This window comes from Danio rerio, chromosome 20, assembly GCF_052040795.2.
Source record: "Danio rerio strain M-AB ecotype USA chromosome 20, GRCz13ab, whole genome shotgun sequence".
Taxonomy (NCBI): Eukaryota; Metazoa; Chordata; class Actinopteri; order Cypriniformes; family Danionidae; genus Danio; species Danio rerio.
Genome location: NC_141040.1, coordinates 29,408,148 through 29,421,138, shown reverse-complemented (window position 1 = coordinate 29,421,138; position 12,991 = coordinate 29,408,148). Strand labels below are relative to the sequence as shown.

General features: G+C 36.5%; 2 protein-coding genes across 11 annotated transcripts; both read right to left on the bottom strand.

Moving 5' to 3' along the window:
• Positions 1 to 738: 738 nt before the first annotated feature.
• Positions 739 to 8,181, bottom strand: cyp2p10 (cytochrome P450, family 2, subfamily P, polypeptide 10). Of its 9 annotated transcripts, none has more exons than XR_015517517.1 (9): positions 7,920 to 8,181; positions 6,668 to 6,833; positions 6,444 to 6,593; positions 6,200 to 6,360; positions 3,110 to 3,286; positions 2,860 to 2,931; positions 2,586 to 2,773; positions 1,196 to 1,337; positions 739 to 1,101 (listed from the first exon to the last, which is right to left on the bottom strand). XR_015517517.1 is itself a non-coding variant. In XM_087296492.1 (9 exons), the coding sequence occupies exons 1-9, from the start codon at positions 8,109 to 8,111 to the stop codon at positions 926 to 928; spliced, it is 1,422 nt and encodes a 473-aa protein (XP_087152618.1). In that variant the 5' UTR covers positions 8,112 to 8,181; the 3' UTR covers positions 739 to 925.
• A 1,406-nt stretch (positions 8,182 to 9,587) lies between these two features.
• cyp2p9 (cytochrome P450, family 2, subfamily P, polypeptide 9) lies at positions 9,588 to 12,840 on the bottom strand. 2 transcript variants are annotated; one of them, XM_087296471.1, is made up of 9 exons: positions 12,576 to 12,840; positions 12,247 to 12,413; positions 12,024 to 12,148; positions 11,770 to 11,930; positions 11,430 to 11,606; positions 11,193 to 11,334; positions 10,929 to 11,116; positions 10,634 to 10,775; positions 9,588 to 10,537 (listed from the first exon to the last, which is right to left on the bottom strand). In XM_087296471.1, exons 5-9 carry the CDS (start codon positions 11,595 to 11,597, stop codon positions 10,362 to 10,364), a joined length of 816 nt encoding a protein of 271 aa, XP_087152597.1. In that variant the 5' UTR covers positions 11,598 to 11,606; positions 11,770 to 11,930; positions 12,024 to 12,148; positions 12,247 to 12,413; positions 12,576 to 12,840; the 3' UTR covers positions 9,588 to 10,361.
• Between the last annotated feature and the right edge of the window lie 151 nt (positions 12,841 to 12,991).

The following is a 12,991-nucleotide window of genomic DNA, read 5'->3' as shown; positions in this document are numbered from 1 at the left end:
TCGTCGATTGGAGGAGTTTTAGCCGATTCCGACACTGAACTTGGAGATATTCTGGAAGCTGTCCTTTGTCAAATGCTATACCTTTTTTATAATTGTCTGGAACAAAATTAAACTGTAAGCACTTCTCTTTTTGTGTTGTGTCCTTTGAAAGCCAAAATACAGAAACAGAACAAGCTCTGTGGAAATATTGTTTGGACAGTATTTTAGTTTTCTCTGCTTTAACATCACAGCACCTCTAGCCACGCCCCTTGCTACGCAGGGTGTGTGCGGATGGTGAATGCACATAAACTGAAGCTTTTGTGATCTCACTTACCCGGATGAATTTTTTTGTAGTCCCCAAACTTTGTTCGCTGAAAGCTTTGCTAAGCTAACTCTGTACTTTGCTAAGCTAACTCTGTACTTTGGACTTTGAGCATATTACGTTCAGAGATGTTATTTATATTACACATCTACATTACACATCAACTAACGTTTAAAATATGTTTTTATTGAATATTGTGGACCACCCCTTTAACAATTGCACAAAACAGTGAATCACTTTTGCTACTGTAAAACGAAGATTGGCGCAATAATCCAAGTGGGCAGAGCTAAAAAGAGGCGCACCTTCTTAAATGTATTATTTTATTATAAACCTTTATATAACATTCTCTTTATATAACATTCTCATTCCTTGGCACTAAAAAAGAAAACTGCACATTTATTTTATTTATTTATTTATTTAATTTTTTTTATTTTATGCATTGCAAAACATTCTCTCTCTTTCATCTTGGGTTTTTAAACAACATTTTTCCCCATAATCCCGTTGTTTGAGACTTATTTGTAAATAGGTTTGTATTTTATAAAAATCACCAAATTTTTATTTTTATTTTTTTCATTTCTTCTTGAAATTTCTGAAATGTTTGAAGTTGCACGTGTATTTTCTAATTTAGCGTGGAACTGCACACAGTTTATATGGCTTGGGACAGCGAGTGAACCCCATTTTAAAATCTAAGCTGGGCTCCACACCCGCTGGTGGAGAGAAAGTGAAGCGCTGTAGCACAGAGGAGAAGAAGAGGAAGAGCTCCATCCTCGCCAACTGCTCCCCAAGACACACTCTCTTTCCTGAAAATCAAACAATCCAACAGATAATTATAATGCATTTCTTTATAGGAGGACTAAACTGAACTGGGATCATTTGGAAACAGTTTTCTTGTACCTAGAGAAAAAGGTAAAAAGGCATCTCTCCTCCTGAATTTGCCCTCAGCATCCAGAAAGTGACCCGGGTTAAAAGAGTGAGGCGTCTCCCACTCAGACTCATCAAACAGCACTGATGTCAAACTGCCAATCACAAGAGTGCCCTGAAGAACAACAAGATGCTTAAAATGACAGTTCAGCCAAAAAGGCCATCCATTCCAGGCCAACCTACATGTGATTTACAGTAGAAAATTAAAGAAGATTTTTAAATGAAGCCTGTCCTTGGTGATTCATAAAACTAAAGTTTGTGCTTCAGAGCAAACATTGTGAAAGCCGCTGATTAAAGGTAATAATGTTGTAAATCAAAGTGCCAGCAGTTGTTGACCAGTATTTAATGAATCACCAAAGAGCAATCCTTACAAAAATAACTGCAGTAAACTGAAGCAAAACAGCAGTACTACAGCAGTATATAGAAGTAGAACTGCAGTAAAATTAGGTACAATTGCAAAATTGTAATACAATGAAGTATAAACACAGTTTAAATATAGTACAATAAAGCTCAGCGGCAGTATAAGTTGCAGTAACCTGAAGTAAAAAGAAGTAAACTCCATTTTTACTGCACTTGTGCTGCTGTAGTCTAATATGCCAATGGTGTGGTAAGAACTGTACTGCACTTGTGTTCCAAAGGGTTTGCTCTTCAATATCTTTCGAGAATATTTAGTCCTCTGTTTTTCTAGATTCAAGTAATTTTCTAATTAAAATTTTAATAGTTTATTTGCAATAACAAATAATAAAAAATAACTGCAGTGAACTGAAAAGTACAACAGCAGTAGCCTTAATTCAATGCAACTGAAAAATTGAAGTATAAAGAGGTATAAACACAGTACAATGTAATATAGTTCAACAACAGTAAAATCTGCAGTACAACTGAAGTAACATTAAATCAACTGAGAGGGGCAATATAGTAGTATGTTCATTCATTTATTCATTCATTCAATTTCTTGTCAGCATAGACCCATTATTATTAATCTGGGGTCGCTACAGTGCAATCAACCGCTTGCTTATACAGCTTATGTTTCATGCAGCGGATGCCCTTTCAGCCGCAACCCATCACTAGGAAACATCCACACTCACTCAAACACACACTCAAACACTATGGTCATTTTTAGCATACCCAATTTACCTGTACCGCATGTCTTTGGACTTGTGGGGGAAACCGGAGGACTCAGAGGAAACCCACGCAAACACGGGGAGAACATGCAAACTCCAAACAAAACCTGAACTTTTCAAAAGTTAACTAAAACTGCAGTATTCATTTAAAAAAACTGCAGTGATTTTATGTAAGGGAACGCTTCATTAACGTTCTGCGGAAGGAAAAGCACATACTACTCAATAACTGTGATGTGTCCCACCTTTGGAATGGAGTATTTTTCTATCCGAGTATCTTCCGAAGTAGTCCTGACCACATTTAATGGGATAATGTTTCCCATCCTTTGTATCTCATGAATGACAGCATTGGTGTAGGGCATGTTGTCTCTGTCTGATCCAGATGGCTGCCGTGAGCTTCCAACAACGGCATCAATCTCCTGCTGAACTTTAGCTGAAGATAAAGAAAACATGTGTTTAATGTGTGAGCATATTATTTGTATTTGCATATGAATGCTGTATCTGATAGTAAACTCTCACCTTGTATTTCAGGATATTTTATCATGTAGAGAAGACCCCAGTACAGAGTGGTGGAGGTGGTCTCAGTTCCTGCTACAAACAGATCCAGAGTACACATGCACAAGTTCTCCACATCAAAACCAGCAGCTGTGTCATCTTTATGCTGAACAACATAAACAAGAGGCATTTCAGTCCAACAACCATATTTCATCATTAGTAGAGTGTTCACATACCAGAACATTTACTGATGCCTCCTCAGAATGGTTCTTACCTTTTCCATCTCAGCTAGAAAGCAGTCAATGTAGTCTCGAAGACTTGATTGATCATAATCCGCTCTGTGTTCATTCACCTTCTCTCGAACAAAGTCAGTCACCCTCTGCCACAGAGTAATAAGTTTCTTGTGTGGTCCAGGCAGCAATTGCATGAGCCACGGGAACATGTTATAGAGCTAAAGGAAAAAGAATTATGTGGATGCTTATTTCTACCATAAATTTTATTTTAGTGGTTAGCACAGTGGTTCGAGTCCCAGCTGGGGCAGTTGGCATTTCTATGTGGGGTTTGCATGTTCTCCCTGTGTTTCCGTTGGTTTCCACCGGGTGCTCAGGTTTCCCCCACAGTTCAAAGACATGCAGCAAAGGAGAATTGGGTGAACTAAACTGGCCGTAGTGCATGAGTGTGTCTATGAATGTGAGAGTGTATGGGTGTTTCCCAGTACTGGGTTGCAGCTTGAAGGGCATCCGCTGTATAAAACATATAACGGAATAGTTGGTGGCTTATTTCACTGTGGTGACCCTTGATAAATAATCGACTAAGCTGAAGGACAATAAAAATTCAAATGTTGTTATATTGCACATTTCTCACTTTACTCAGAATTTTGAGATGTAATTTCAAAGACAACATGAAAAAAAAAAAAATCACCTACTGAAATGTAAGCTACAGAGGCCCTAAAAGACCATTTGCAGAATTGAAATATTGAAGACTTTGAGTTCACATGTGCAACGTATTTCATGCACACAAGAAACTTTCCTATTTGCATAAAATACTTTGAGCCTTACATATTCAGGTTGTGTCATTCTTTGTCTAAGCCATGGGAATGTATTTTGTGCACATGTGTGTGCAAATGGAGCTTATATAGCAGTGGTGTCCAAACTTGGTCAGTGTCCTGGAGAGTTTAGCTCCAATGCTAATCAAACACACGTGAACAAACCAATCAAGCTCTTACTAGGTATATTAGAAACTTCCAGGTAGGTTTGGTTAAGCAAGTTGGAGTTAAGATCAGCAGGACACCAGCCCTCCAGGACCACCTTTGGACACCCCTGTTATATAGGCTGCGTCCCAAATCGCATACTTATGCACTATTCTACGCCATTTTGTAGTATAAATAGTGTCAGTAGTGTGTTCACACCAAAACTCTAAAAAAAATAATAAGTGCACTTTTATTACCCAGATGATGCACTCATTCAGTCGATAAAACAAAGTGTGGATTGATGGACGCTTCTTGCACTCAACGACCGCAGCTTTGCTTATGTACCGGAAAGGGCGGAGCTATCGGGCGCACATGTTGGATAACTATTTATTTTGGATGGTAAAAGCAAAATATTCCAACGAGAGTGATTATAGCGCCTTCCGATGGTGAATACGGTTATACTCATGGCAGGTATTATTTGATAGTTTGGCCATTTATTTCACTGGTTTGGCAACCGTCAAACGTCATCAGGGAAATGGTTTGAATTTCCGCTTAGTAAAAAAAAAAAAAAACATATGTGCTCCATTTGGGACGACACTACATACATATACTATACTGTTGAGTGTGTAAGTGCATAAGTACATAGTGCATGAGTGCATAGTGTGCCATTTGAGACGCAGCTAGAGTTTGTAGCTCTGAGTAATCAGTGTTCAGATAGGTATCAGCTGTAGAGGGTTGATTTGGCTCAATGCCTGATATGGTGTGTAGTCCAGGTGAATGGCTGATGGAGTATACAGATGGGTAGTATAGGCTACTATAATTCATTCATTCATTTACTTTTCGGCTTAGTCCCTTTATTAATCAGCGGTCGCACACAGTGGAATGAACTGCCAACTTAACCAGCAAATGATTTACGAAGCAGATGCCCTTCCAGCTCCAACCCATTACTGGGAAACACCACTTACACATACACTACTGACAATTTAGCTTACTCAATTCACCTATAGCAACATGTCTTTTGACTGTGAAGGAAACCAGAGCACCCAGAGGAAACCAATGCGAACACAGCGAGAACATGCAAACTCCAAACAGCACTACCCACTACGCCACCCTGGATACTATAATATTAAAATCAATTTAGTTCAGCTTTACATGGAAGTATAATAATAATACCTGATTCAATACTGAATGAATAAAGGGTTTCAAAGAAATATTAATTACAGATCCATAATTTTGTTACTGCAACTAGAGCAGTTGCACTGGTGCTCTAACATTTACGATGCATATGAGAAATATCAAACCTTTATATTTTGATAATATTTGTGTGTGTGAAATATTCATACTCAATCATAAAAAGTGCATATTTTACACATAATTCTGTTTTAATTTTGCACGTTCGTCTCACAGCTAGAAGGTCATGGTTTAAGCCTTAGCTGGGTCAGTTGGCATTTCTGTGTGGAGTTTGCATGTTCTCCTCGTGTTCTCGTGGGTTTTCTTCCTGTGCTCTAGTCTCCCCAAGTCCAAAGACATGCGGTACTGGTGAATTAGCTAGGCTAAAATTGACCATAGTGTATGAGTGCGTGTACGTGAATGAGTGTGTATGGATGATGGTGTGTGATGGGTTGCAGCTGGAAAGGCATCCGCTGCGTAAAACATATGCTGGATGAGTTGGCGGTTCAGTTTGCTGTGGCGACTCCAGATTGATAAAGGGACTAAGCTGAAAAGAAAATGAATCAATGACTAAACTTCAAGATGGACATTTCAACACATAAGCGTGTATTTGCCAACAATACATTGCAAAATTAAATTGAATTCAGCCATCACACACTGTTTCTCTCTGAGTGCTCACTCTCAGAAGATGACTCTTATATTACATCCTAGAGAGATGCACCCCACACTTTGAAAACCTCTGTCAACAGAAAGTTGAAAACTGCATAAAAACTATAAATTGAACCATTGTGTGTGCCGTACATTTCATGTGCACATAAGATAGTTTTAAATTTAGTAATAAATAGGTTTCTTGTGTACACCCGTTTTGAGTGAGCTCACTAAAGTCGTTATTTACTTTTATTATTTTTGCAAATGTTCTTTTAGGGACACTGTAGTAATCTGATCGAATGAGAAGTTAGAGGAGAGTTAACCTGTTAAAACAGGATGATGAAAATGCTTACTTACATGAACAAAGATGCTTCCTTCCAGATACACTGATTCATTGATTTTGTTTAACAGATTCTGGAAGTGATGGTCACTATATTCAAAGCGATTACCAAACACCAGCACACAGATCACATTTGATACAGCGTTGTTCAAAAGTAAGCGAGGGTTAAAGGGTCGACCTTGAATAAAAAGTTTTAAATGATAGAAAATTTCAATTATTTTCAATTCAATTATTGCATCCATCAAAAACCTCACTAAATACCTTGTTCATTTGAAATGGCCTCATTCAGAAAGCCACATTCAAAATTAATGGACAGCTCCAGGTTTTTCTTTCCCAATCCGAAGTTTCGAAGTGTCGTGAGCGCAAATCTCCTCTGATGCTTCCATTTATATCCACTGGAGGCCACTAAACCTGTTTACAAAACAGACATTTTACAGGTAATTGATTAACATTTTGATAATTTAATGTTCTGATATTAGACTAACCTCTATTGTCTCCAATGATTGCAGAAGTTATGGGTAATGTGGGTCGATCAGCGAGGTTGTCACCTTGTTGTGTATACACTTCCTTCACCAGGTTATATCCATTCAACACTACAATTCTTGATCCAAATAGTCTAAAACTAAAAATCTTGCCGTATTTTTCTGCAAACTGAAAAAAAAGCTTTGTAATCACCATTACATCATGCACGTAACACAATTATCACAAAAAGAGTAAGCTTAAACATTCATTCATTCACTGTTTTCTTTTAGGCTTAGTCCCTTTATTAATCTGGTCGCCACAGCAGAATGAACCGCCAACTTATCCAGCATATGCTGTTTTACACAGCAGATGCTTCTTCCAGCTGCAACCCATCTTTGGGAAACATCCATACACACTCATACACTACGGACAATTTAGCTTACCCAATTCACCTGTACCGAAAGTCTTTGGACTGTGGGGGAAACCAGTGCACCCTGAGGAAACCCACGCAAACGCAGGGAGAACATGCAAACTCCACACAGAAACGCCAACTGACCCAGCTAAGGCTTGAACCAGCGACCTTCTTGCTGTGAGGTGACAGCACTACAAACTGCGCCACTCCGTTGCCTAAGCTTAAATACTAAGTTAAAAGTCTGCTTCATTCATTTATTTTAGTCCATTTAAAATCCCTTCTGTTAAATTGCAAGTTTTAATAACTCATTTCTAATAACTCATTTCTCTTGTCTTTACCATGATTACAGTACCTTATATTTTTATAGTTATTTTGTGGGATAACACAGCTTTAAGCACAATTTAAAGGCTTTACTAGGTTAGAAATATAGGTGTACTCTTATATGTACAGCACTGTTTGTATTGTTTAAATTCTCTAAAGACAAATGCTGCTCGCTCGCTGTGAACATTGCTTGTAGTTGCCATGGTAGCACACATACAACAAATATGCTCGACCCAGTTATCTGGAGGACTGTTTAAACCGATTTAAAATGGTCTAAGCAGTTGTATCAAAAAATCTTACTTGCTGTTATGAAACCACTTTAAGCGAGGACGCTTAGTTTGATATTTCTAGTCAGTTTTTGGACTTTTATCCCCGCTTTTTTAATAACTTATATCGACCTTTACGAAAAACAGCGCCAAGCTCTAACGTTAACGTTGTCTGCTTTTTTTTCATCAGAGCTATGTAACTTATAAGGTATTATTTAATTTTGCAGTCATAACTGCTACTGCTTAACTTATTCATAGACAAAAACAAGTTGTTACCTCTGTGAACTGAAGGTGAATCTTGTTTGGATCGATATGATGAAGGTCTCCTATAAATGGCAAAGACCAGGGTCCAGGAGGAAAGTTTTTCGGCGCTTTATTTTTTATATAATCGCTCAGTAATAAAAAGACACACAGAAATATCAATATACTTTTGATATCGACCCACTCGTAAAAATAAAACATATCCATGACGGTTGTTGCTAGAACGGATACATACGCTGCCGGAAGTAGCACAAAATCTCATCGGAAGTGGTGGCGCAAATTCTCGTCCGATTAAAAGACAAATATAACGTTATATTTAATTAATTGTTTAATTAATTAATTAATTAATTCATTTATTCTTTCATTGTCTTGTCGGCTTATTATTACTTATTATTATACAGCCGCATCTATATATATATATATATATATATATATATATATATATATATATATATATATATATATATATATATATATATATATATATATATATATATTATATAATCACAAGATATTACAAATAAAATAAATATAAAAGTTATGTACAAAAAACTCATTATAATGAAATCCCTGTGCATTAATATAAATAACACAAAACGATTTTTTAAAACTCTAAATATGAAGTATAAATATGTTAGAATAAGTATAAATATTATAAACAAAATAAATATTTACAATCAGGAGCTTTATGATTTAAGATAAAGCTATTTCTAATATGTCTCTCCAATTCCAATGATATCCCAATATGCTGCATATAACAAGGCTGTAATTGACAATTTATTTTATTTCTAACTATGTGTGGTCACTTAAAATTGAAACCTTGTGTTTTTAAGAACTCGAGTTCCAAGAAAACCCTTTTCAATACCAAACAAAGATCATGTATCACCACAATACAGAAATAAAGTATCCAAAAAATATTGCATTTTTACTCAAATACTCATGCACAAACAGATAAAATACCAACCACCATAAAGTCATCATTATCAACAACAACAACAACAACATGTAAGCACACAGAAAGTGTCAATACAAATATTATTCACAGATTTAATTTAGATAATTTAACACAAGTTGTTTTTTTTTCTTTATGTAAAACGTTACCTCAAGGTAAACATTTAAAGAATAAACACAAATACAAAAATTACAATGAAAACACCACACATCAAGTTAAAATTTTTAAAAATCACAAAACAAATGTTTCAAAAAACTATATAAACATGAAGTTTAAAAAATGAATGACATGCAAAAAAAATAAATTAAACACTGAAATAAAGCTGTCACAAAATCATACACAGACACAATGCCAACCACCATGACATCAGCATCAACATGTATGCACACACAAAGTTGTGCACAAATTAGCACAAATTAGGGTAAAATTTATATCATATGATTTATCATTTAATTTTTTATAATATTATATTTTGTAATTAATTCAGTTGTAACCATAGCAAGTTATTGTCATTAAATCATTTCATTTTTAAGTATTTGTGAATTACTTTCGATTTAACATCAACACTTAATTGTTCCATATTGCAATACAATACAATCACATAATATCAATGCTCTCCCACATTTATAGCTATTAATACTGCCCTTATTTCCGTTTTTTGGTATGAGATTGCAGAACAGTTTGAACCACTGTGGTTTAAAACCCATTTTTACAGATTCATTACACACAACTGAAGTTTTTCAAAGCCTTTTATTGTTATAATATTGATGATTTTGGCATGCAGCTCATAAAAACCCAAAATTCCGATCTCAAAAAATAAGCATATCATGAAAAGGTTCTCTAAACAAGCTAAGCTTGTGTTTCATATGGCATTCCCTGCCACCTCAGAGTCAACTCTGCCCATAAAGGCCCTGATGAGACACTCCGCATCAAAGCTGAATATGAGGGTCTGACCAATTGTACTATTATCATCAAGTGCTGTCCATTTACAGTGGGTTATCAAAAAATAAATGTTTTTCTTCTCAGAACATGGACTACTGTCTTTCTTGCAGTGGCAGATTGAAGTGACTAATGTTGTGAAATAGTACATTATTGGTTATTAACTGCCACCCTATAACTGTAACTTTATAACACTCTAAAGACATGCAAGTGACCAAATTATGTTGTAAATGACTATTTCCATTTTACTGACCCCACCCACACATGTAATATTAGCAGTATACAATGCCGTTATACGTTATGCATTGCTAAACATTTCTCTCATACTCTCTCTTTCAGGTCTGGTCCTGGACTGCTTTACGGTTCTTTCTCCTGATGCCGCAGCTCAGTTCACAGCTCAGATCTTGGATTTATACAACATCTTATCCCCATAATTCCTTTGTTTGCAATACAGGCTTATTTGTAAATAGTTTTGCATTATAAAAAATCACCAAATAATAAACTTTTAAAAAACATATATCTTTAAAATTACTGAAATGTCTAAAATTGCATGCGTGTTTCTTAATTTAGCGTGGAACTGCACACAGTTTATATGGCTGGGGACAGTGAGTGGCCCCCAATTTATAATCCAAGCTGGGCTCCACACCCGCTGGTGGAGAGAAAGTGAAGCGCTGCAGCAGAGAGGAGAAGAAGAGGAAGAGCTCCATCCTCGCCAACTGCTCCCCAAGACACACTCTCTTTCCTGAAAATCAAACAAACCGACAGACATAATCATAATGCATTTCTTTATAGGAGGACTGAACTGAACTGGGATCATTTGGAAATACTTTTCTTGTACCTAGAGAAAAAGGTAAAAAGGCATCTCTCCTCCTGAATTTGCCCTCAGCATCCAGGAAGTGACCCGGGTTAAAAGAGTGAGGCGTCTCCCACTCAGACTCATCAAACAGCACTGATGTCAAATTACTGGTCACCATTGTGCCCTGAAGAAACACAAGATGCTTAATATCACAGTTCACCACAGGAATAATATTTACCTGTTGAATTAACAGTACATATTCTTTTTATGCAGAAATATCCTTACGACAAGAGTAAAATGATGCTTAATCAATCTACCTATATATCCCTAAGCTCACCTTTGGAACAGAGTATTTTCCTATCCGAATATCCTCTGAAGTAGTCCTGGTCACATTTATTGGGATAATATTTCCCATCCTCTGTATCTCATGAATGACAGCATTAGTGTATGGCATGTTGTCTCTGTCTGATACAGATGGATGCCTTGAGCCTCCAACAACACGATCAATCTCCTCCTGAACTTTAGCTGAGGATACAGAAAGACCATAAGAATACTGAAAGTGTGAACTACTGTTTATGTTAATGGCTGTATCTTTATATACCTTGAATCACAGGATACTTCATCATGTAGAGAAGACCCCAGTACAGAGTGGTGGAGGTGGTCTCAGTTCCTGCTACAAATAGATCCAGGGTACAGATGCACAAGTTCTCCACATCAAACCCTGCAGCTGTGTCATCTTTAAGCTGAACAACATAAATTTGACATATTTTCAAATGAAAAGCCATACATTATTATGACAAGAACTTTCCTGCACCAGCACACTTGAGAAGATTCTTACTTTCTCCATCTCAGCTAGAAAGCAGTCAATGTAGTCTCGAGGATTCAATGGATCATGATCCACTTTGTGTTCATTCACCTTCTGTCGGATAAAATCAATCACCTTCTTCCAAAGAGTAATAACTTTCTTATGTGATCCAGGCAGTCGCTGCATGAGCCATGGGAACATGTTATAAAGCTAAAAAAAGGGTTACAAAATACTTTTATTTACACAGTTCTGTTTATTCTCAGAAATCTGAGCTCAAATCAGCATCAAACATGCAGTATGTATTTCAAATATGCCCAATTCCAACAATAGCAAAAAGAGCAGAGCAAGTGTTAAACAAAGTGAAAATGTTTACTTGAGCACAGATGCCTCCTTCCAGATAGATCGCTTCATTTATGTGCTTTAACAGAGTCTGGAAGTGATGGTCACTGTAGTCAAATCGATTACCAAACACCAGCACACAGATCACATTTGAGACAGCGTTGTTCAGAAGTAAGCGAGGGTCAAAGGGTCGACCTTAAACAGAAAGTGGTAAATAACATTGTGGTTTCACCTAAAATATATTTAACAATACTCAGTTAAAACTGAACCTTGTTCATTTGAGATGGCCTCATTCAGAAAGCCACATTCGAGATTGATAGATGGCTCCAGGCTTTTCTTCCCCAATCCGAAATTTCGAAGAGTCGAGAGTGCAAATCTCCTCTGATGCTTCCATTTATATCCGCTGGACAGAACTATACCTGTTTATGAAGCAGACCTTCACAGTTAATTGATAATTAATTTTTTTGTTGTTGAATTGTTAAATCACCACTTGAACATTCTGGCATTAGACTGACCTTTGTCTCCAATAATTTTATAAAATAGTGGTAACACTGGTCGATCAGCGAGGTTGTCTCCTTGTTTTATATACACCTCTTTCACCAAGTTATACCCGTTCAACACCACAATTCTTGGTCCAAAAAGTCTTAGGCTGAAAATATTGCCATATCTTTCTGCAAACTGAAAAATATGATTGTACAATCAACATACAGTAGGTAATCTACAAAGAACAGGAATATTTAATTTTTAGCAATTACTTTTTACATTTTTATTACACTGGACTCGTTTGTTTTTTGCCATAAACTATATTAGGATTTGCTTGAACATAGAGATGAACTTTACCTTTGTGAACTGAAGATGAATCTTGCTATTATCGATATGATGAAGATCTCCTATTATCGGCAAAGACCAGGGTCCAGGAGGAAAGTTCTTGGGCGCTTTATTTTTTATATAATCACCCAGCAATAAAAACACACACAGAAATATCAAAATACTTTTGATATCGATCCACTCGTAAAGGTACCACAAGTCCATGACTAACTTTTCCTGTGTTGTTGAGCAGTTTTAACAGAGGTTGGCATAAACGGTACAGTAATCCAAGTGAGCTGGGCTCCAGATAGGCTGTGTGTGTGTAATTCCCTCTTATCTATGATCAAGTTCCAAAGTCCACTTTTTTGGTCATTAACTGCAAAAAATGGTGGCAATACCGAGTCACACCAAACAGAAAAAAAAAGAAAGCCACAACCTTATTAAGATTC